Source organism: Lipotes vexillifer, unplaced genomic scaffold (genome assembly GCF_000442215.2).
Source record: "Lipotes vexillifer unplaced genomic scaffold, Lipotes_vexillifer_v1.1 scaffold783, whole genome shotgun sequence".
NCBI classification, from domain to species: Eukaryota; Metazoa; Chordata; class Mammalia; order Artiodactyla; family Lipotidae; genus Lipotes; species Lipotes vexillifer.
Genome location: NW_006793239.1, coordinates 553,770 through 575,910, shown reverse-complemented (window position 1 = coordinate 575,910; position 22,141 = coordinate 553,770). Strand labels below are relative to the sequence as shown.

At 40.1% G+C, this 22,141-nt stretch overlaps 2 protein-coding genes across 2 annotated transcripts in view; one reads left to right on the top strand and one right to left on the bottom strand.

The window, feature by feature from the left end:
• Positions 1–12,893, top strand: part of PDZD9 (PDZ domain containing 9) — a 14,739-nt gene extending 1,846 nt beyond the window's left edge. The window contains exons 2-3 of the mRNA XM_007466284.1: positions 7,529–7,718; positions 12,497–12,893. Coding sequence (XP_007466346.1) covers positions 7,529–7,718; positions 12,497–12,893 — 587 coding nt within the window. The remainder of the gene's footprint in view (positions 1–7,528; positions 7,719–12,496) is intronic.
• A 1,163-nt stretch (positions 12,894–14,056) lies between these two features.
• UQCRC2 (ubiquinol-cytochrome c reductase core protein 2) overlaps positions 14,057–22,141 on the bottom strand; it is a 35,390-nt gene continuing 27,305 nt past the window's right edge. The window contains exons 11-14 of the mRNA XM_007466283.1: positions 20,067–20,147; positions 17,968–18,044; positions 15,503–15,656; positions 14,057–14,323 (exon numbers count right to left, since the gene is read on the bottom strand). Of these exons, the coding sequence (XP_007466345.1) occupies positions 14,240–14,323; positions 15,503–15,656; positions 17,968–18,044; positions 20,067–20,147 (396 nt within the window). The 3' untranslated portion in view covers positions 14,057–14,239. The remainder of the gene's footprint in view (positions 14,324–15,502; positions 15,657–17,967; positions 18,045–20,066; positions 20,148–22,141) is intronic.

Below are 22,141 nucleotides of genomic sequence, written 5' to 3'. Positions count from 1 at the left end.
GCTGAAATTGCTTCTAAGCTTTTCCAGTGAGGTAAACCTGCCAAGCAGCCTGTCTGCTCTGCCTTTGCCCCTCCTGCCTGCCCCCTACTGGTCTCCTTTATGTTCTTTCCTGTCTCAGAATCTTGATCTAATTTGCTCTCTCCCATCCTACTACTTTGCTTAAAGCTTTCCTGTTGGTCTTTTCAACCTCGATTCAGATTTTACCTCCTCTGTGAAGCCTTGACCCACCTTCCTCACGGGAGATGTTAGCCTGTTGGTCACCCTCAGAGCTCTCTGAACTTTTCCTTCATAGCATGTGTCACAGTTTGTTGTTCAAAATATGTTTACATCATTCATTGATATTTGTCTCAGCCACTAGGCTGGAAGATCCATGAGGGCAAGAAACACTTACGTTTCCTAGCACACTGCCCGTATCAATAACTATTTGTTAAGTGAATGGATAATAATAACTAACATTCATTAAATATTCACAGTGTGCTAGGCACTGTGCAAAAGCCCTTTAACTGTTTCCTTTAATTTTCATAACAACCCTCTGAGTGGGCATTTTTATTATCATCATTTTACTGATGAGGAAACTGAGGAAGAGAGAGGTTGAGTAACCGCCCCAAGGGTCTGGCTTTCTACTGTCATGCTGATGTCTAGGTGAAGGACTAAGACAAATCCCTCCTTTTTTAGAAAGACAAATCAGCCTCAAGGTCAAGACATCTGTACACAACTTGAGCAAAACTCAGCAGACCAAACTCACTGTGGGCAGCCTGGGATTAGGCCTGATCATCATCCAGCATGGGCCCTACCTTCAGATCACTCACCTCATTAAGAAGGGGTCTGCAGCCAGGGATGGAAAACTCCAGCCAGGTGACTGTGCTTTCCTCATGCCTCCCAAACACTCCACCTCTTTCTCCCTCCCATCTGCCTTCAGGGAGACTCAGGTTTCATTGTAACAATGATAATGATGACATTGTTTGAGAGCTTTCAATGGGCAGGCCAGTTGGTATTACTTGTATAACCTTCATCGTTGGGCATTTTTATTCATTGAATTCTTACAATAACCCTCTAGGTAGGAACTATTATCATCCCCCTTTTACAGGTGAGGAAACTGAGGCTCAGTGAGACTGAGTTCCTTGTTGAGGTTCACCCCCATCTAGCAGGTGGGATTCATATACAGGCACAGCATCACTCCAACGTTTATGGCTCTCTGTGGATAAAGCTTTCTTCTTTTGTAGGCAGTATTAATCATCATTAACATTTAGAAGCATGATCTTATTTCACCTTCCTGGCAATCCCTGAGGTAGATTCTACATTGAAAAAAATTTTTTTAAATTTTTTAATAGACCTTTATTAGAGTATAATTGCTTCACAATACTGTGTTAGTTTCTGTTGCACAGCAAAGTGAATCAGCCATATGCATACATATATCCCCATATCCACTCCCTCTTGAGCCTCCCTCCCATCCTCCCTTTCCCACCCGTCTAGGTCATTGCAAAGCACTGAGCGGGTCTCCCTGTGCTATGCTGCTGCTTCCCACCAGCCAACTATTTTACATTCCATAGTGCATATATGTCAATGCTACTCTCACTTCACCCCAGCTTCGCTCTCCCACCCCATGTCCTCAAGTCCATTTTCTATGTCTATCTCTTTATTCCTGCCCTGCAACTAGGTTCATCAATACCATTTTTTTTTTTTTTTTAGATTCCATATATATGCGTTAGCATATGGCATTTGTTTTTCTCTTTCTGACTTACTTCACTCTGTATGACAGATTCTAGGTCCATCCACCTCACTGCAAATAACTCAGTTTTGTTTCTTTTTATGGCTAATACTCCATTGCATATATGTGCCACATCTTTTTTATGCATTCATCTGTTGATGGACATTTAGGCTGGTTCCATGTCCTGGCTATTGTAAACAGTGCTGCAATGAACATTGTGGTACATGTCTCTTTTTGAATTATGGTTTTCTCAGGGTATATGCCCCGTACTGGGATTGCTGGGTCACATGGTAGTTCTCTTTTTAGTTTTCTAAGGAATCTCCATACTATTTTCCATAGTGGTTGTATCAATTTACATTCCCACCAACAGTGCAAGAGGGTTCTCTTTTCACCACATCCTTTCCAGCATTTATTGTTTCTAGATTTTTTGATAATGGCCATTCTGACCGGCATGAGGTGATACCTCATCGTAGTTTTGATTTGCATTTCTCTAATAATTAGTGATGTTGACCATCTTTTCATGTGCCTCTTGGCCATCTGTATGTCTTCCTTGGTGAAATGTCTATTTAGGTCTTCTGCCCATTTTTTAAAAAAATATTTATTTATTTATTTATTTATGGCTGTGTTGGGTCTCTGTTTCTGTGCGAGGGCTTTCTCTAGTTGTGGCAAGCGGGGGCCACTCTTCATCGCGGTGCGCGGGCCTCTCACTTTCGCAGCCTCTCTTGTTGTGGAGCACAGGCTCCAGAGGTGCAGGCTCAGTAATTGTGGCTCACGGGCTGAGTTGCTCCGCGGCATGTGGGATCCTCCCAGACCAGGGCTCGAACCTGTGTCCCCTGCATTGGCAGGCAGATTCTCAACCACTGCACCACCAGGGAAGCCCTTCTGCCCATTTTTTAACTGGATTGTTTGTTTTTTTGCTATTGAGCTCCATGAGCTGTTTGTATATTTTGGAGATTAATCCTTTGTTGTTTCAGTTGCAAATATTTTCTCCCATTCTGAGGGTTGTCCTTTTGCCTTGCTTATGGTTTCCTTTGCTGTGCAAAAGCTTTTACGTTTAATTAAGTCCCATTTGTTTATTTTTGTTTTTATTTCCATTACTCTAGGAGGTGGGCCAAAAAAGATCTTGCTGTGGTTTATGTCAAAGAGTGTTTTTCCTATGTTTTCCTCTAAGAGTTTTATACTGTCTGGTCTTACATTTAAGTCTTTAATCCATTTGGAGTTTATTTTTGTGTATGGTGTTAGGTAGTGTTCTAATTTTATTCTTTTACATGTAGCTGTCTGGTTTTCCCAGCACCACTTATTGAAGAGGCTTTTCTCCATTGTATATTCTTGCCTCCTTTGTCATAAATTAGGTGCCCATACGTGCATGGGTTTATCTCTGGGCATTCTATCTTGTACCATTGATCTAGATTTCTGTTTTTGTGCCAGTACCATACTGTCTTGATTACTGTAGCTTTGTGGTATAGTTTGAAGTCAGGGAGCCTGATTCCTCCAACTCTGTTTTTCTTTTTCAAGATTGCTTTGGCTGTTTGGGGTCGTTTGTGTTTCCATATGAATTGTAAAATTCCATCTGAATTTTTTGTTCTAATTCTGTGAAGAATGCCATTGGCAGTTTGATAGGGATTGCATTGAATCTGTAGATTGCTTTGGGTATAGTCATTTTCACAATATTGATTCTTCCAATCCAAGAACATGGTATATTTCTCCATCTGTTTACGTCATCCTTGATTTGTTTCATGATTGTCTTATAGTTTTCTGAGTACAGGTCTTTTGCCTCCTTAGGTAGGTTTATTCCTAGGTATTTTATTCTTTTTGTTGCAGTGGTAAATGGGAGTGTTTCCTTAACTTCTCTTTCTGATTTTTCATTGTTGGTGTATAGGAATGCCAGAGATTTCTGTGCATTAATTTTGTATCCTGCAACCTTACCAAATTCCTTGATTAGATTCTACATTAAACCACCTTACAGAGAAGGAATCAGGTATTTAGTAACTTGTACCTTGTCACACCAAGGAGTGGGGATTTGAACCCTCTCTGTTACACTCTTTGTCAGTACTGCCCTTCTTCTCTTGGCTTTGGGTGAATGAATTTTCCATCCAATTCAAGACGTTTTCCCAGTGCCTACTCTGGGCCTGGTGCTGTGCTCAGGAGTCAGGGATGCACAATGGGATGGTAAGGTGGTGGGAAGGAGAGACCATTCAGTGGGAGCTGGCCTGAATTCAGGCCCAGGCTCTGCCACTTTCTAGTTCTGTGACCTTGGACAAAGTCCCTTAACTTTCCTGGCCTTAGTCACCTCATCTCTAAATTGGGATAATACCACCTTTGTCAGAAGTTGCTAGGATTTGATGAGATAATCTTTATGAAAGTGCTTTGAGGACTACAGTGCTATGGAAATACTGGCAGTCATTTCTCTTAGGCTGTTCTTACTTAGAGATTCTTTAGACTGGTATCTTTTTTGTTGTTGTTGTTGACCAAAAATGATTGTGGTACAGGAGCCCCCAGTGGATTAAACCACTGGTTTGCAACTCTGATTACCTATTAGAATCGCCTGGAGACCTTTTAAAACAAAAATGCCTTGGCCCCATGTCCCCAGAGGTTCTGATTCAATTGGTTTGGCTTTGGGGATAGGGCAGTTCATGGTTTAAAAGCTCCTCAGGTGATTCTAATTGCAGCTAGGGTTAGAAGCAGTGGATTAAAGAATTAAGTAGATCAATGATGCTATTACAAAATTTTACCTCACCTTAAAACCCAAAGCATTTTCTCCATGTAGAAAATGGTGCTGGGGAACAAACTGACAGAGAGTTCTGGACGTTCCAGACCAAAAGAACTCTAGGCCAGGTCCCAAGGGCCTTTTCTGCTTGTTCTCCTTTGCTTCTCTGGGGTCAGGGGACAGATGCTTGGTTGATAACCAGAGTGCACACTCACTAGAGTGGGACAGGAGTATGCTTTCATGCACATGAAACAGAATCTCCTGGTGGAGCTACAGTTAGTGGGCTCCTGGAGGTCAGAGGCAGTCTTGAATTCACCTTTTAAATCTACGACTCACCTACAGCACTGGCACATTTATTATGTCTGTTTGATAAGTGAATAGCAAGTGAGTATTTGTCCTAGGCATTTTGCAAGGTGTTTCCACATCTATTATCTCACTGAATCTTTGCAACACTCCTGGAAGGTAGATAACAAAACATATAGCCTTAGAGAGATGAAGTAATTTGTTCAATACAGAGCTAAGTGGGTGGTCAGAGCTGAGACGTGAAACCATATCTGCTTAGAAAGCCCATACCTTTGACTAGAAAAGAGATTTCAATAGAGAGTAAGTCCAGGGCCCCAAATCTCTTCATGACAAGTCAGCCACTTCTCTTCAAGGTCTAGGTTTCAAAGACTCTGTAACTCAGTCCTTTTGACAATGATTATGAGATTTTGAGAGGTGATGAAACCTGTTTTTTTTTTGACCCCATTACCTCCCAGCCCCCTTATTTCTCATTCATGTGCTTTGAATTTCTCTCTTTTTGGTGTTTAATAATAGGGCTTCATCTTGACTTCCTAATTAGTTTATTCTGGCTAAACTTTAAAATCCTTTTGGCCAGTATAGCTTTAGCAAACTCTGATATCCAGAGTCTTAAGAAATTAATATAGCTTTTTTTCCCTTTTCTCGGAGAAATTAATATAGTTTTGAAGGTAAATACAAGTCATGCACTGGTCACCACCCTTACTAGGCCACATTCATCCAATAAGCATTTCCTGAATGCCTGCTCTGTGCAGGCATCCTGCTAGGCACTGTGGTATAGTGATGAGCCAGACATACATGGTCTCTAACCACACAGAGCTTATGGAATTTACAGCCTAGTGTGTAGAGATGGTAGTGGCTTGGCTGCTGCAAAGTTGATTAAATATAGGTAATCGAGACAGTTTATATAATGTGCTTCCTATAGCCCATTAAAACAGAAAGAAAATGTATAATGTTGATATTCATAAATACCAAATTGGTGTTTCTTTATGAAAGGCAACGTTAATGTCTATTGCCAGATTACTCACATTCACACAATGATATGTCTGGTTTACAGCCAGGATGGTCAGGGAATTAAGCTGTTTATTTTCTGCCCTCTTGATAAAAGTCACCCTTTAACAACATAATTAAGCAGAATGACAAGCCATAAATACTCCTTTTAAGATTAGGCAAGTAAGCTCATACAGTGAGGTTTTCTTCCTCCCCCCACCATTTTAATTAACCTCCATAGGGTGAACAGTTTTAGATCGCACAATCTGCAGGTTGCCAGGAGAAGCCCTGTTTCATTCTGAAGTTAGCCCCAGCTATTTTTAAAGACCAAAGTAGAAGGTTTTCTTCACCCTTCTAAGTATTCATTTTCTTTAATACTGTGAACTTCTGTTTCTGATAGGATCTAGCACTATGGAAATTTGTCCTTGGCATTCCTTGGAGGCTTCCTTTGGGATCAGCATAATTCCCAGTTATAGCACAGTGGGGAGTAGTATCAGAGAATGTACTTCATCTTGACTCTTTTCTCCTCTGAGGTTAGGCTTCAGCTGTCTTTGAGGTTGATTGAGGGGTCTCTAGCTTCCCATGCACAGAGAGGTGAACATATCCTTTGGGACTCATTGGGGTCACTTTATCCGATGTTAGCTATAAAGTATCCATGACCATTTGGCAGGATGTTGGCAAGAGCTGATGACTAAGATTTTACCCAATGTGAGTCTGTCCTTAAAAAGCAATTTCCCTGTATTCCTTCCCCTCTTGCTGAATGCCCTTGTAGTAGTTAGAGGTCTTCAATACAAGCAATAGAAAAGTTCTGTTAAGGCATTGGATTTAGAACACCGAGTCTGACAGAATTGCCAGAAAGCCTGGAGAACCAGGTTTGGAAAATGGTGAGAGAACAAAGGGCTATGGAAACTGGGTGCTCCTGTCACCTCTCTGCATCTCCTGCTCCAGGTTCAGTGACCCAGGGAGACTGACAAATAACTAGACCTAGTTTACATGTTCATGCCCTAGCTGCTGCGTACAAGTGAATAATTGGTCTTTTTAACATCCAGTTTGGAGGGCCAGGGGCTTGCTGTCAAGATGTGGTTCTCTTCCTATCTGCTGGGGGCTCAGGAGCTCCATGGTTGGCCATCACCCTCCCCTGCCTGTTCAGCACTGTGCTATGGTAGGGGACCTAGCTGTCAAATCCCTTTGAGCTGACATACTCTCTGTATACATAGCTTAAACTTAATTAAAGCATGCTAATTGTCCAGTGTTTCATGTAGAATTACTTGCTCAACGAATACTATGTAAGGGCAAACATTAAACTGAAAGGCTTGATGTTTAATATGGTCTGCTTATTGTGGAGAGCATTGGAAATGGCCAGGCAGGTATAATAGAAAGTAGGTCATTTATTCACTTAGTGTAAGTGGTTTTTTCTTTAATAGTAATAGCCATTTATTTTACTTGAAACACATTTTTAGAATCCTAAAGGATGATTCAGATTATAAATGGTTTTTAGCCTCTGTCACACCAAGGACTTTAGAAATGTTGTAAAAACGTGCTACAATATCTACCACCACACTATTAAGAAACATCTTGCATGTATTCTCCATTATTCAAAGGATACTTATGTCACTAAGAGGGTCATTTTTATTAAATAAAGGCTGAAGCCTGGCTTTGGTTCAAAATGAACCAACAATATGAACCCATAAAATGAAATACCTCACCCAAAAAAAAAAAAAAAAGAAAAGAAAAGAAAAGAAAAACATCACATAATAAAGCCAGAAACGGTATGATCCTTTTAAACCATTATCTTAATTTTACTGATTTTTTTTTTCCTTTTTCAGGTGATGTTTTGATTAGTGTTGGCTATGCCAATGTGTTAGGATATACTCTTCGAGAATTTTTAAAGCTTTTGCAACATATCACCATAGGAACAGTGCTACAAATCAAGGTTTACCGAGATTTTATTGACATACCCCAAGAATGGCAAGAAATATATGATTTAATCCCTGAGACCAAATTCCCAATTACACGGTAAGTAGTTAAGTTTAGGAAATCTTTGTTATACTACAGAATTCCCCAGGGTCTATAGAGTAGAGTCTTAGTTTAATGAGAGAACTATCATTTGGACCACGTAGGAGGGATTGATGACACTGCCACAATTTAGTGGGTTTCTAAGTCCTTTTCAAAGTACAATCTGTAGGACCTAATATGAGGCAGAATGATAAAGGCAAGAGCCTTGGACATGGAGTTTAAAAAAAGACCAAACTATCTAATGGCAACTCCACCTCCAAACCTACATGCGTGACTCCGCCTTTTCCAAAGTTAGCCCTTAAACATGTGCTGTGAATCCCATTTCCGCATTTGTCTCCGGCATATTCAACTTCTCTCTCTGGATCCTTCCCAATAACATTTAAGCCCTTTTAAAACCTCTACCATCTTAGCAAACCCCACCTAATTCCACTCTCCTCTCCTTTCCCTTCCAGCCACTGCCCTGTCCCTTGACTCCAAACCCATTGAAAGAGCTGTATTAGACTTTGCCATTTCCTCAGGAGACACCATTTCCCCCCTCAGTGCAGGCCTTGGCTGAGTCCTTTTTCCCAGGGTCACCTTCATACTGCTGATTTCAGTGGACTCTTCTCAGTCTTTATTTTACTTGGCTTCTGAGCAGCATTAGACACTGTACACTCAACTCTGGTTGAAACATCATTTTCCCCAGGCTTCTGGGATACCATACTCCCATGATTTTCCTATTTCCTCTAGTCACTTCCTCTTGATCTCCTTTTACCCAACCTTGGAGTTAGTTCCTCAAGGTTTAATCTTTGGCTTTCTTCTCTCAATCTCCTAAGCAAACTCCTTGATTTCTCTAAAAATAGAACTACCATATGACCCAGCAATCCCACTACTGGGCATATACCCTGAGAAAACCATAATTCAAAACGAGACATGTACCACAATGTTCACTGCAGCTCTATTTACAATGGCCAGGACATGGAAGCAACCTAAGTGTCCATCGACAGTTGAATGGACAGAGATGTGGCACATGTATACAATGGAATATTACTCAGCCATAAAAAGAAATGAAATTGAGTTATTTGTAGTGAGGTGGCTGGACCTAGGGACTTTCATACAGAGTGAATAAGCCAGAAAGAGAAAAACAAATACTGTATGCTAACACATATATATGGAATCTAAAAAAAAAAATGGTTATGAAGAACCTAGGGGCAGGACAGGAATAAAGATGCAGATGTAGAGAATGGACTTCAGGACACGGGGAGGGGGAAGGGTAAGCTGGAATGAAGTGAGAGAGTGGCATGGACATATATACACTACCAAATGTAAAAGAGATAGCTAGTGGGAAGCAGCCGCATGGCATAGGGAGATCAGCTTGGTGCTTTGTGACCACCTAGAGGGGTGGGATAGGGAGGGTGGGAGGGAGATGCAAGAGGGAGGAGATATGGGGATATATGTATAAGTATAGCTGATTCACTTCGTTATAAAGCAGAAACTAACACAACATTGAAAAGCAATTATACTCCAATAAAGATGTTAAAAAAAAACTCCTTGATTTCTGTGGTTTCTATTAGTATCCATAAATTAATAATTTTCAAATTGTATTATCTCCAAACTTGTATAAACACCCACTTGATATCTGCATTTGTATGTATCATAAACCCCTCAAACTCATTATGCCTAAAATCAAAAGCCAGCTTGCCACTGTCCTAGTGGAAGAACACTCACATAGTCAAAGAAGTCAGAAATTTATGGGTTGTGCTTGATTTCTCCATCTCCCTTTTCTTTTTCTTTCTTTTTTTTTTTTTGCGGTATGTGGGCCTCTCCCTGTTGTGGCCTCTCCCATTGCGGAGCACAGGCTCCGGAAGCACAGGCTCAGCGGCCATGGCTCACAGGCCCAGCCACTCCGCGGCATGTGGGATCTTCCCGGACCAGGGCACGAACCCTTGTCCCCTGCATCGGCAGGTGGACTCTCAACCACTGCGCCACCAAGGAAGCCCCATCTCCCTTTTAAATGACAAATTCAGTGCTCTGATGCAAGAGTGGTCCTTATTAATTCTGACCAGATTCCTGACCACCAGTTGCTACAGCTGTGCACCTTTGCTTATTAGGATGGGCTCAAAGAAATATGGCTAGGGACTTTACTAAGACTAAAAAATGGCCCATATTCCATAGACATTACTTTAGACTCCAATTTGTGGCCCTAGGAAGTGATATGGCCAGCAGATGTGCTTTGCTTGTCTCCCTCAGTGTTTTTTTCCCGAAACGGGGCACGAACCCGCGTCTCCTGCATCGGCAGGCGGACTCTCAACCACTGCGCCACCAGGGAAGCCCTCCCTCAGTGTTTTAAACACTGTAGAGAGAAAGGAGAATACGTACGGGGGGGCTTTTCCAGGGGGCAGTAATATGCTATTTCTTGACCTGGGCAGTAGCTACCAAGGTATTTATAATTTTTTTCATTTAACTTTTTTGCATTTTTCTGTGTATTTCAAAAAAATTTTTAATGAAAAAAATATATGAATCGCTAAATTTACAAATCTTTCATGCAAAGAGTCTTTATCTCTGGTTTCTCCTGAAAAAACTAGAAGATGGGCTTGCATTCCCACACGGTGACAGTGGACTAGAGCTGGGCAGTTGTCCCCTTCAGATGAGGTACAGATTGGGGAAAAAATTCCCAATAACTAAACCAATCCTGATTTGATTAAAAATCATTAATGATAATAGTGATAACTGCTTACTATGTGGTGGGCCCTGCTTTACAAGCATTATACCATTTTAATCCTCATGCCAATGCTTTTTATTTATCCTTGTTTTACAGATGAGAAAACTGAAGCCAATAGAGTGTATAAACTTGCCAGAGGCCACAGGGCTAAGTGGTATATGTCTGTCTCCAGAGCAGCAAAGTCCAATAAGAACTTTCTGTGATAGTGGAAATGTTCTGTATCTGCGTTATCCCATGTGGTAGCCACTAGCCACAGGTGGTTACTAAGCCCTGAAATGTCAAGATTTGTAACTGAGGAATTTTAAATTTTATTCAAGTTTAACCAGTTTAAATTTAGCAGCCACACGTAGCTGGTGGACCTTGTATTGGGGAGTTCAGCTCCCGAACTTGAGCTCTTAACCATTTGCTTATAGAACAACTATGTTCTAAGCAGAGTTTGAGATTCAGAATATTAAAAATCTAAGGATGGCAGATTGACCATTCAAAAGCAAACACAGAACAGCACAACTTAAGTATGAGGCTAAAATCCACAAACTTAAGAACAATATCAATCATGTTCTGAATCCCTTTCTTAATTAAGCAAAGTGCTTATAGCTAAGGCATTTTAGCATCTTATGTGGAAGGGGGCGGGGAAGGGGCAGAAGTGGAAGGAAAAGGCTTATTTGGTATGACTTCCTTCAGGAGCAAACAGCACTGTGTGCACAACAGAGAGAATATTCCATATGATGCTCTGGGCAGGCCTAGTCATATAAAAACTGTTTCCAGCTAACCCTGACCTCTGCTGGCTTGTGGCATTACTATCTAATGCAGTTCAATAAGAACCTGGCTCTGCTGCCTGTCCTTCATGGTTATCTAATACAGTTATAAAGGATGTCCTTTGCACTCTGAAGGCAAACTGTTCTAGCCCTGAGATCTGAATCTCCCTGTACAGCACTAAATCAAGGATTAAAAGAAAATAGTACAGTTAAGACTAGTGGCCCTTTGTAAAATTGACTCCATACCAAATGTCATTTCCAGAAGAGATAAACTTTAGGAAAAGCTTCAAAAGCTTAGGAGCAAATAAAACAGGCAGGCCTCCAAGGATGTTAGTGAAAACACCAGTAAGTCTGATAGCTTGGAGGGACTGGGGTAGGGAAGAAATCTATTTCCTATTAGCAGCACAGAAAGTAACAGAGAAAGTAACCGAGGTTCATAATTACAAAGGTCTGGTTTTGGATCTGCTGGCAAATCCAGCACCAGAATGAGAGGTAGCAGGTAACAGACAGCATTTGTTCAGGAAAATAATAGCAGGCACACGTGCTGCCATTAGAAAAGTTCAAGAAACCTGCTGTTGGCAAATTACAAAAAAAAAAGTCTTTACAAGTTTTTGCATGGCAACAGCGAGGTGGAATAGTGAATGATGAGACATCTGGATAGAAGGGTATTCTACAGATCCACATATGTAAACCCAAATGAGAAGCAAAGAATGATGCTCAGGGGAGGAAAAAAAAAAGACTCAGATTAGCATGTTGAAGATCTTTGAGGGCCATTATTTCTGGACATCCCCTTGGAAATCAGTAATATTCTGTTATTGCTGACCCCATGTGACCCATGAAAACTGAGTTCTGTGGAGGAGATGGCCACATTGACCTGTCATTCTGTGTGAAGTGAAATTAACCCACCGTTAAGGCCTGCTAATATTCTGGTCAATAGTCTGGCTTAAGTCTGTGCAAAGCTTTTTAAAGTAATGTGAAATAATCTAGGGCAGAATTTGATTTCCATTTAGGAATGGAAACAAATTTAAAGGTAATTTTTTTTTTTGGCCGCATCTCGCGGCTTGTGGGATCTTAGTTCCCCTACCAGGGACTGAACCTGTGTCCTCGGCAGTGAAAGCTCGAGCCCTAACCACTGGACTGCCAGGGAATTCCCTAAAGGTAATTTTACAAAGAGAAAATTTTCAATAACACAGAAAGGTAGTGTTAAAGCTAAATTGTATTCTTTCTTTTACGAACCAAAGCAGGTTGTAAGACATCTCTTAGGTGATAATGAGTGTTCAGACATTAAGAATCCATTTCATTCACTATTCTTCTCATTTCAGCACAACAAAGAAAACTGAGGAGGCAAAAGATGACTCTTTCACAAGCAGTGACGAGGATGAAGATGCAGTTTTAGATAAAAGACTTAAGTACTATAAATATCCACAGTCCACTGGGCACTACCCTGCAAGGAGACCGATGTCTATCTCTAGAGAATGGCATGGATATAAAAAGAAGAACTGTACTTTTAGTGTAGGAAAAGACAGTAACTGTGACGTGATGATTCACAAAGACCACAAGAAAGAAGTGAGCGTCCCTTCTCCATACTGGACAATGGTGAAGCAAGACGACGAAAGCTCCTCCTCCTCCTCGGCCTCCTCCACCTCAGATGCATTTTGGCTCGAAGACTATGCCCATGCTGAAAATGGCAAGAGTGAACCTGTATCAAAAGTTGGTTAGGCAGCAGTTTGCAAATCTGTGACCACAGGAGCATTTGTCTTGAAAACACCCATTTTTTGTGCACTGCCATGTATACGTTTGCTATACTTACAGGAATATGTGCAGACTTAACATTTCTCTTTCACGAGTGTGTTGTAAAGCCTTTAGAGACCTTCTTCAGTGTGATATCCAAAGATTTCCTTGGGGTTTCACAGGCCTCACAATTATTCAGATCCTTAAGACCCTCCTTTCTGAGAAGAATGTCTCATCATTTAGAAAATGCAGCAGAGGAACCCAATATCAGAATGTATAAACACAGGAGAGAATTTTACTCTTTAAGGTATCACATTTTACTTTAGTTTCTCGTTTGTAAACTTCAAGTGCCCTACTTAAAAGAAATGAGAGATTTTTGACTAGTTGTTCACATTAGTTTTTCCCCCCTTTTCAGCCCCACTTTTACCTTTTTAAAAAAAAAAATTATTTATTTATTTGGCTGCACTGGGTCTTAGTTGTGGCATGTGGGATCTTAGTAGTGGCATGTGGGATCTTTCATTGTGGCGTGCAGGCTCAGTAGTTGCGGCACAAGGGCTCTCTAGTTGTGGCACATGGGCCCTAGAGCACTCGGGCTTAGTTGCCCCACAGCATGTGGGATCTTAGTTCCCCGACCAGGGATCCAACCCGTGTCCCCTGCATTGGAAGGTGGATTCTTAACCACTGGACCACCAGGGAAGTCCCCCTACTGTTACTTTGAATGTTGGGTTGATAGTTAATTACTTGAAAGAGATAGGATAGAAACAGATGAGGGAGAAGGTGAGGAAAAAAACCCACAAAATTCTGCCACAGTGAAGATAAACATAAAATAAAGCAGTGCGAATACAGGATATGACTGGCAGGGAATTTATATTTTTCAAATAACTCTTTCGCAAAAAAGGGGGTAAAACCCAGACCATTTAATTATTCTTACCCAAGAAGACAGACTTTTAACTGCATTTATCTTAAAAAGCCACCAATAATAATCTGGAAATAGTTACTCTGATAGCCACTTAGCCTTAATTTTTAATAGTTTCTCATGCTTCTATACTTTATTATTATATTCCTGTTCTCCTTTAAAGCATCTAAAACAAAAACTCAGCATGTAACAAATACTTGTTGATTAACTGATTAGGAAAAACGCAAGAAAAACATTTAAACAGAATGTTTTATTGACTTTAGGTCAGCTGGGAACAATTACCTGCATTTATGCTTTATGATATTTCATCTCATTGGAAAAAAAGATAAATGTTACATTAGAGACTTTTCACTTTCACATACTTGCTGCTCTGCGTTGAGAAAATGTTCCGCTCTTTCCTGCAATATGTGTTTCAGTACTACAACTCATCAACGAAAGGTGTATGCCCCAAATTTCCACTTGCTGCCATTGACTTCCGGCCAGAAACAAACTTCTTTGCAGCCTTTAAGTAAACAAACAAAATAAGACAGAAAGTTAATAGAAATAAGCAAGTAGATAAACTTCTGTTCCTTTGAGTATTTCATCCTATGTGTGACTGAGCAAGTGTGGTGCTCTAAATATGAGCGTAGCTGTTAAAGAGGGAAAAGGAAAACCCTTCTGACATTGCAAAACAGGGCAGAGTCTCCTTGAGCAGAGATGTACTTCCCTGCTTTGGTATTGCAATGGCAAATAGTCTGAGTCAATAAAAATAAACTGATTGTTAACTTAAAAGTTACACTTTATATCCTAGTATTCTTTATCCCGCTACTTTGAGTCCAAAGGCTGGTTGTTTAGGTTAAGTGCAATACCACGAGGAGCAGTCCCACATAATCTCAGGTCAGCTTTTTTAATAAAGAGACAGTGTTGCAGGCAGCTGGGTTGGACTCACATGATAGTAATGGTATATAAAATGAGGACAGCCATTTGGAAGAGTATGTAATGATGAACTTATGGTTCAAGTGAAATCAAGTCAGGGTTGCTATCTTAAAATAGCCTGCTTCTTTTTTCTATCCCCAAGGGGAGACCCCTTGGTAAGAAGATGGTTAAGACCTCGACCATGGAAGGGGAGTTGGCATTTTTAATACAGAAAGGACTGATTTGGGGTTCATTCTGTAGTTCATGTACTTGTTAGGCATAGCAGGGAATACAAAGAGGTATAAGACATAGTCCTTGCCCTCAAAACAACTCAATTTTATAGGGAACAATATATGTGAAAAAAAAATAGAGCAGGGGCAGGAGAAGGTCTTAGGTTGAGAAGACTAAAGAAAATCTTGATATGGTAGGTTGCGAAAGATTGGCAGGATAGAGAGTTTATTTCTTAGGAGTGAGGAGGAAAATACCAAACTCGACAGTTAGGTTGAATTGTATGAAACTGCCAATATTTGACTATTCTTGACCTTTAAGAATTTAAAATGGTTTAACCTAATGGTAATTTAGTTGCATGAGGAAGATACATCACCCTGAGTTGACAAGGAAGCTATCTGCAGATATGGGGATGAGCCCTTCTGCCTCCACACCAGGTACATAGGCACCAAACACCACGAGAACAGCATATACAGCCCAAGGAAGGTTACGCATTCCTTCTGAAACTGGATCATTAAGGACAAGTTATTTGATGTTAAATAAATTTTCATTTGCTTACATTTATGACATCAGCGTCAGCTACCGAGTCAATCTGCTGAAGGACTGTGGATGGCGGCACATATGAACCAGCAACTAGAGCCTGGGACCCAACTTCATCCAGGAAACCCTCAGAAGACTCCACTGACATTAGGTACCCAGCTTTCAGCTTGTTCCTGTCCAATAAAAGGTGTGTAACTAAGGCAGACGCCAGTTTAATAGAGCAAGGCAAAGTATGTTCCCAAACCCTTAAACATGTTTGGGTAAATACGCAAACTAACAGCTTTGAAATCTTACAGTGCTAAAGGTCTCCATTCTATTTCTTCAATTCACCAACTATTTTAGATACAGTTTTGGTGATGGTTTTAGGCATCTCTATTAAAGAACATCCCTATGTGGGCTCTTCTCATTGTCCCTTTAGCAGAATGCTGTGTGCTGATAATATAACTTCCCTTAACCCCACGCCCAGTCCATTTGTGTGCTGGGATTTGTCTCACTGAGAGTAGGGCAAGTGGGGAAGGACAGTATAGGTCTTATAAGTCCCTGCAGCTTAAATATGGGCACAAAAACATGAATCTGAAATAAAACAAAATCTAATTCATACTTATCCCAGAAAGAAAGTAATGTTCAATAAGGCACTTGAGTTATTTAACTCAAACTAATCTCCTTGGCACTCTGTAGCAAGACTTCCATTTAAACATAATTACAATTTAATGTAGCAATTTTACCACACTGTCCACATAATCGAAAAAAGATTTTACCTGCAATAAACTTTACCAAGTGATTATTAGTCTGTCCCTTCAGCAATGACACCTCACCTTCTCTCTTTCACTATAGGAGGACTAAGAACCTTACAAAAAAAGTATCAACTCCATCAAAATGGCAGAAAATAAATGTATCTTGACATTAATAACCAAAATTCCATTTTCTAAATGTTGCTGTACCTGGTAAGAACTGTGCCACACTTATTAAGAAAATACATTTTCTTAAATAAATAAGATTTGAAACAGATTTCTCCTAAGCTTATCCATTGTTTCAATTTATTATAAGGTTTGTTTCTGATGCAATCATGCAGAGCTGCATCCTATCGATCCTTGGTTCCATGTATACAATATTTAATAAATTGTGTTGTACTTATTTGAGAGATGCACTTCTTAGTGTGTTCAGTATAACAAAAGCAATAATACTAATGAGAACAGAAATGGTACAAGATTGTTCCCTCCTGGGTTGTAATTCACCCTGTCATATTTCCTTTGTGGGCAATACTAAATGATCATGAAGGCCTCTGGAGTTTTAGGATTCACATTCTGAATTGTCCTAAATGGATGGAGTCAAATTTAAATGTTTTAAACTCCTGTATGAAAATGCAAGCTGACTTCCAACTCTGTCCAAAGTCTGTCTCTTTTAGAGAAACTCCCAGAGCTACTGAGTTAAGAGGTGTTGTTAGCACTTTCAATGAGGACAGTGGGAACTTAAAAATCACCAAATAGGAGACAGATATTGCAATCTTTTAATCAGATATATTTTTTGGTCTATCAAATCAGTAAAGAGGAAAAAGTTGCCAATGGTTATGGCAGAACAGGCACTATCATATATACTGATGATGTGCTTATCAACTGGTAAAACCTTTCAACATGGTGTCTCCAAAATATAAAAATAAAAATATTACATAAACACAAATGTATATTTTAAGGCACTGTCTTTTATTATAGTGTTCATAACTCTTGGCCCAGTTGCGAATCTATACCAAGAAAGTATTATGAAATACAAAAATGTTTTAAAACCCAAAGATATTCTTCATAGTTTATAATTTCCAACTGCCAACTTGTTGAAAATGTCCAACAAGTATATTTTGACACACCAATTAAAATTGTTTATGACAAATTTTTGGTAAAAAAAATAAATGGAATAAATGCAAACAGCATTATAATGTTAAAAAAAGAAGCAACATTGGTAGGGAATGAAAAGTAATTTTTGTCTTTGTTTGTAATTTTCAACTTCTACAATAAACACTAAAGTATTATTTATTAACAAGTATATATACAATATTAACAATTATGTTTAAAAATGGTCAAGAAAGGGGCTTCCCTGGTGGCGCAGTGGTTGACCGTCCGCCTGCCAATGCAGGGGACACGGGTTCGTGCCCCGGTCCGGGAAGATCCCACATGCCACGGAGCGGCTGGGCCGCTAATCCATGGCCACTGAGCCTGCGCGTCCGGAGCCTGTGCTCCGCAACGGGAGACGCCACAACAGTGAGAGGCCCGCATACCACAAAAACAACAACAACAACAACAACAAAAAATGGTCAAGAAAATAATGAAAATGTTAACAATTATATCTCTAGGGGGTAGGAGTATATTTCCCTTTCCTTTTAAATACTTTTCTGTACCTTTCAATCCTTTTGTGTATTTATTACAATAGTGTTGTAACTAGAAAAAATACAATTTTCAAATAATTGAAACATGAAACATTAATACTGAAACTTACTTCGCAACTTGGACATCTGTATTAGAAAGGTTTCCTTGAGCAACTGTTTTTACTTGGTTATAGGCAGCCCTGATAACCTAGGATAGACAAGTAAAAGCTGGTCATCTTTGATCAGTGCCAAAATCTGCTGCAGCATTCAAATGCTCCTCTACTGAGGCAAAAACAAAAGATGGAAGGTTAGTTCCAGAGAAACAGTATAGTGTCCATTTGGAATTCTTAAGTCACTACGTGCTGCTTACTCTTCCAATGTTCCATAAAGCAGCTGTTTGTACAATATCCAAGTGGCCAAGTTTCTTAACAAACGTTAAGTGGCAGAGGGCAGAGGATGGCAGTAGGGTTTAGGAAAAGAAAACTCAGGGATTTATAATTGCCTACAAAGAAAAAGCACCTCAAAAATTTCCCAAGACTCTCAAAGTATCATGTAATTAATACTGCTATCTCTTACTATTCACTAAGAAAAAAGTAGTAATCCATACACAGCCAATCTGTAAAGCCTGTCCATACCTGGAGTGCTAGAGTCATGAAGGAATCAAGTTCTAGTGATGTGGGTGGGTACTTGGTAAATATATGTTGAATAAATAAATTAATAATAAACCTGGCCCATGATTTTCTCCATCCCAACCCTGGCACCATTCTGGGTCTGCTACTTACTGTTCTTCCTATCACCTAAACTCTAGGACCTTCATTTCCCCTCCAGGTGAGCTACCCATTTCCATAGCCATACCCCAGACCTGCACATAACCTAGATCTGACCTACCTCTGAAATCCTCAATTCCAAGATCTCTGGCCTAAGTCTTTAATCACGCTATCCTTATCTTACAATTTATTAACATCTTTAGGTCCTTGATTTGTCCACTTTGAATCTATCAGGTTCCCCTGGCTTCACTTCTTTAGCCTAAATCTGTGAATCATCTCTTCAATCACTCTTGCCAGTGTCTCCAACTTCCTGCCATCTTTTCATACTTCTGACCTGCCTACTTTGCAGGATTCCAGCCTGGGATCAACCCTACTGCCTGCCTCCTCCATCTCTGCATTAGGCTGGACGTCTGACTGTACTATGAATTTGTGGTCACTTATCTCAAGGAGACATCTGTACTGCTGCTATGCTCATTCTGTGTGCATCTAGCCACTCATCTGTCCCAAACCTCAGTACGTCTTTAAACTCTCCTCCCTTCTCTTATTCTCAAAACATGACTTAGCCTCCTACCTCACCAGGGATGTACTTCCTCATCTTCCCGACATCCTCTTCTCCCATCAGCCTTTGTGTCCAAGGCTACAATGTCCGATTGTACTTTGGATCCTGCTTGCTCTTGCTTTTTCAGACTTGATCCATCTATAATTTATCTCCTATATTCACTCCAATTTTCTTTCCTTTCAGTGTGAATGTCTCTTCCTACTTAATCTCTCAGTGGAAACTCTCCTAAAACTACCACCCACCTCCTTACAAGTCTAAGCTTCACCTGCCTGCACCAACTTTCTATTTCTTTCTTCCCATTCATTCCTTAATATTATAAATTTTAGTTCACTTCCAATACTCTGATAAAAACTGATAGTATCACCAATATTATCCTAGTTTGCTAAAACTACCAGACCTCTCTGTGGTAACTAAAGGGATGTTAATCCAGAGTATATCGAAACAGTGTTAACCATTCTCTCTTTCCTGGCCTCCAAACGTGCCAGTTTCTCTTCTTTTTCTTTCTGGTTTTTTTGGGCCATTTTCCTTAGCTCGACCTTCAGTTTTCTTCTCCTCCAACCTTTCACATGTAACCCTGACTTCAACACACTCTTTATGAGGACTCGCAGCATACATCTTGGCCTTGACCTCAACTGAGTTCTTCATTTAGATATCCCAGAGACAACTCAATGCCACATGTCCACACACAGAACGAAAATACCAAGGAAACATTTCCTCCCTCTTTTCTGGAAGCATCAGTATATGCGTTTTTCATTTTTAACTTTCCTCCACAGCAGATAACACTTTAATGATATTACACTATACAGAACTCTGATAAATCATGGCATTCAAACATTCCATGTTCTTACTAAAAATATGTTAATGGGGGAAAAATCTTGTGAGAATTGATGAGTTTGCAACTTACATCTCCAGCAGCTGCAGCCTGTGAGATAGTGTAAATCCCAAAGAGTCCAGAATCTGAGTAACTGGCATTAAAAGCGGAAACCTGAAAATATAATGAAACTTTACTGTATGTCATTCTACCAGGTAAAACAGGGCACAATTTCCCTAAGGCTGTCTAGACAAAAACATGTACCTTCACAGTATAAGCAAAGACATGGATTAATATTTCACTTAAATGGTTCTATTAAGGACTGAAGTGTTCTATATACAGGTTACCTCTTTCACAACTGTAATGCTTTAGCTTTTCTCATTTAACTCTTTCTAAAACGACGGCTCACTTTCTTTGGTATTTTCTAACCTTTTGATGATTAAAAGTTAATGCAAACATTAACTTGTGAACATTACTACTGTAGATTCAGTACAGCTGAGTGGTATAAATCATGGGCTTTGGCATTAGACAAACCTGCTTTCTTCCCTCTGCTGTTGGTGGTGACTTCCTTTTCACCAATTCGCTTTCACTTCTCCTATAGACTAAAGTTAAAGGGTTAGGAAAAAAATTTCTGCTTAGTATCTATCATTCAGATGTCCAAGGGAGCAAGAAGTTTAGCCTCTGGAAAACGGGTATTTCTGTCTGTAGTCTGAGTAGAGTGTTAAGTTCCTTAAGGTGGACATGACACCCTAGTAAAGTGCTTTTCAGTGCTTATGTGGACCGTTTACATAAGGATTACTTGAGTTGTTATTTAAAATGTAGACTTTCAGGTTCCTAAAACAGATCTACTCACTCAGATCACTAAAGATGCAGTCTGGGATTCCGAAATTTAAACTAGTGTTCCAGATGAAGTTTGAAAACCATTGGTTCGGCCGATATGAAGCATACAAAGATAAGCATTTCAATCACCTGAAGTTTAATTACAATTCTGAGACTAACTAGTCATCCTCCAAATTTCTGGCCAAATTCTGAAGTAGGAATTTATATTAATTTTTTTTTTGTGGTGGATTTATCTTTTAAATTTATTATTATTATTATTATTTATTTATTTTTATTTTTATTTATTTATTTATTTATTTATGGCTGCAATGGGTCTTCATTGCTGCATGCGGGTTTCCTCTAGCTGTGGAGAGCGGTGGCTGCTCTTCGTTGCGGTGCCTGGGCTTCTAATTGCGGTGGCTTCTCTTGTTGTGGAGCATGGGCTCTAGGTGCACGGGCTTCAGTAGTTGTGGTGTGCAGGCTCAGTAGTTGTGGCTTGCAGGCTCTAGAGTGCGGGCTCAGTAGTTGTGGTGCATGGGCCTAGTTGCTCCGCGGCATGGGGGATCTTCCCGGACCAGGGCTTGAACCCATGTCCCCTGCATTGGCAGGCGGATTCTTAACCACTGCACCACCAGGGAATTCCCAGGAATTTCTATTATATTATGTCACTGGATTAGATTAAACTCCAACTACCCAAAGCATCATTAACATTCAATGGTGAAGAATAAAGCATGAAGAAAAGAAAACAGAGTAGACCACGAACCAGGAGAAAGAAAATCTGGAGGAAATCTAATTAAGGACTAGGACTAATTTAAGATAATGGTTTTTGGGAGTTCCCCCGGTGGTCCAGTGGGTAAGACTCTGAGCTCCACAGAGCCTGGATTCGATCCCTGGTCGGGGAACTAGATCCCATGTGCATGCCGCAACTAAGAAGCCCACATGCTGCAACTAAGAAGCCCGCATGCTGCAACTGAAAGATCCCGCATGCTACAACTAAACATGCCGCAATGAAGATCCCATGTGCCACAACTAAGACCCGGTGCAGCCAAAATAAATAAACTTAAAAAAAAAAATAAGATAATGGTTTTCAAACTGTGCTCCAGGGAACTCTAAGGTTCTGTACAGAAGATTCCAAGGGTTTCACTGTCAAGTAAGCCTTCTAAACTTCTTTAAAAGCAAAAACTTTTGTGTTGGGCATTGCAGTTGGGGAATGGCACTGATGAAAAAGGCTCCTCTGCTAAAAAAAAAAAAAAGTCTGACACTACCACTAAAGTATTAAACAGAGGAATAAAAAGAGAAGATGACTGATTTTAATTTTCACCATTAAGGGTCAAATGGCCAAAGACTCA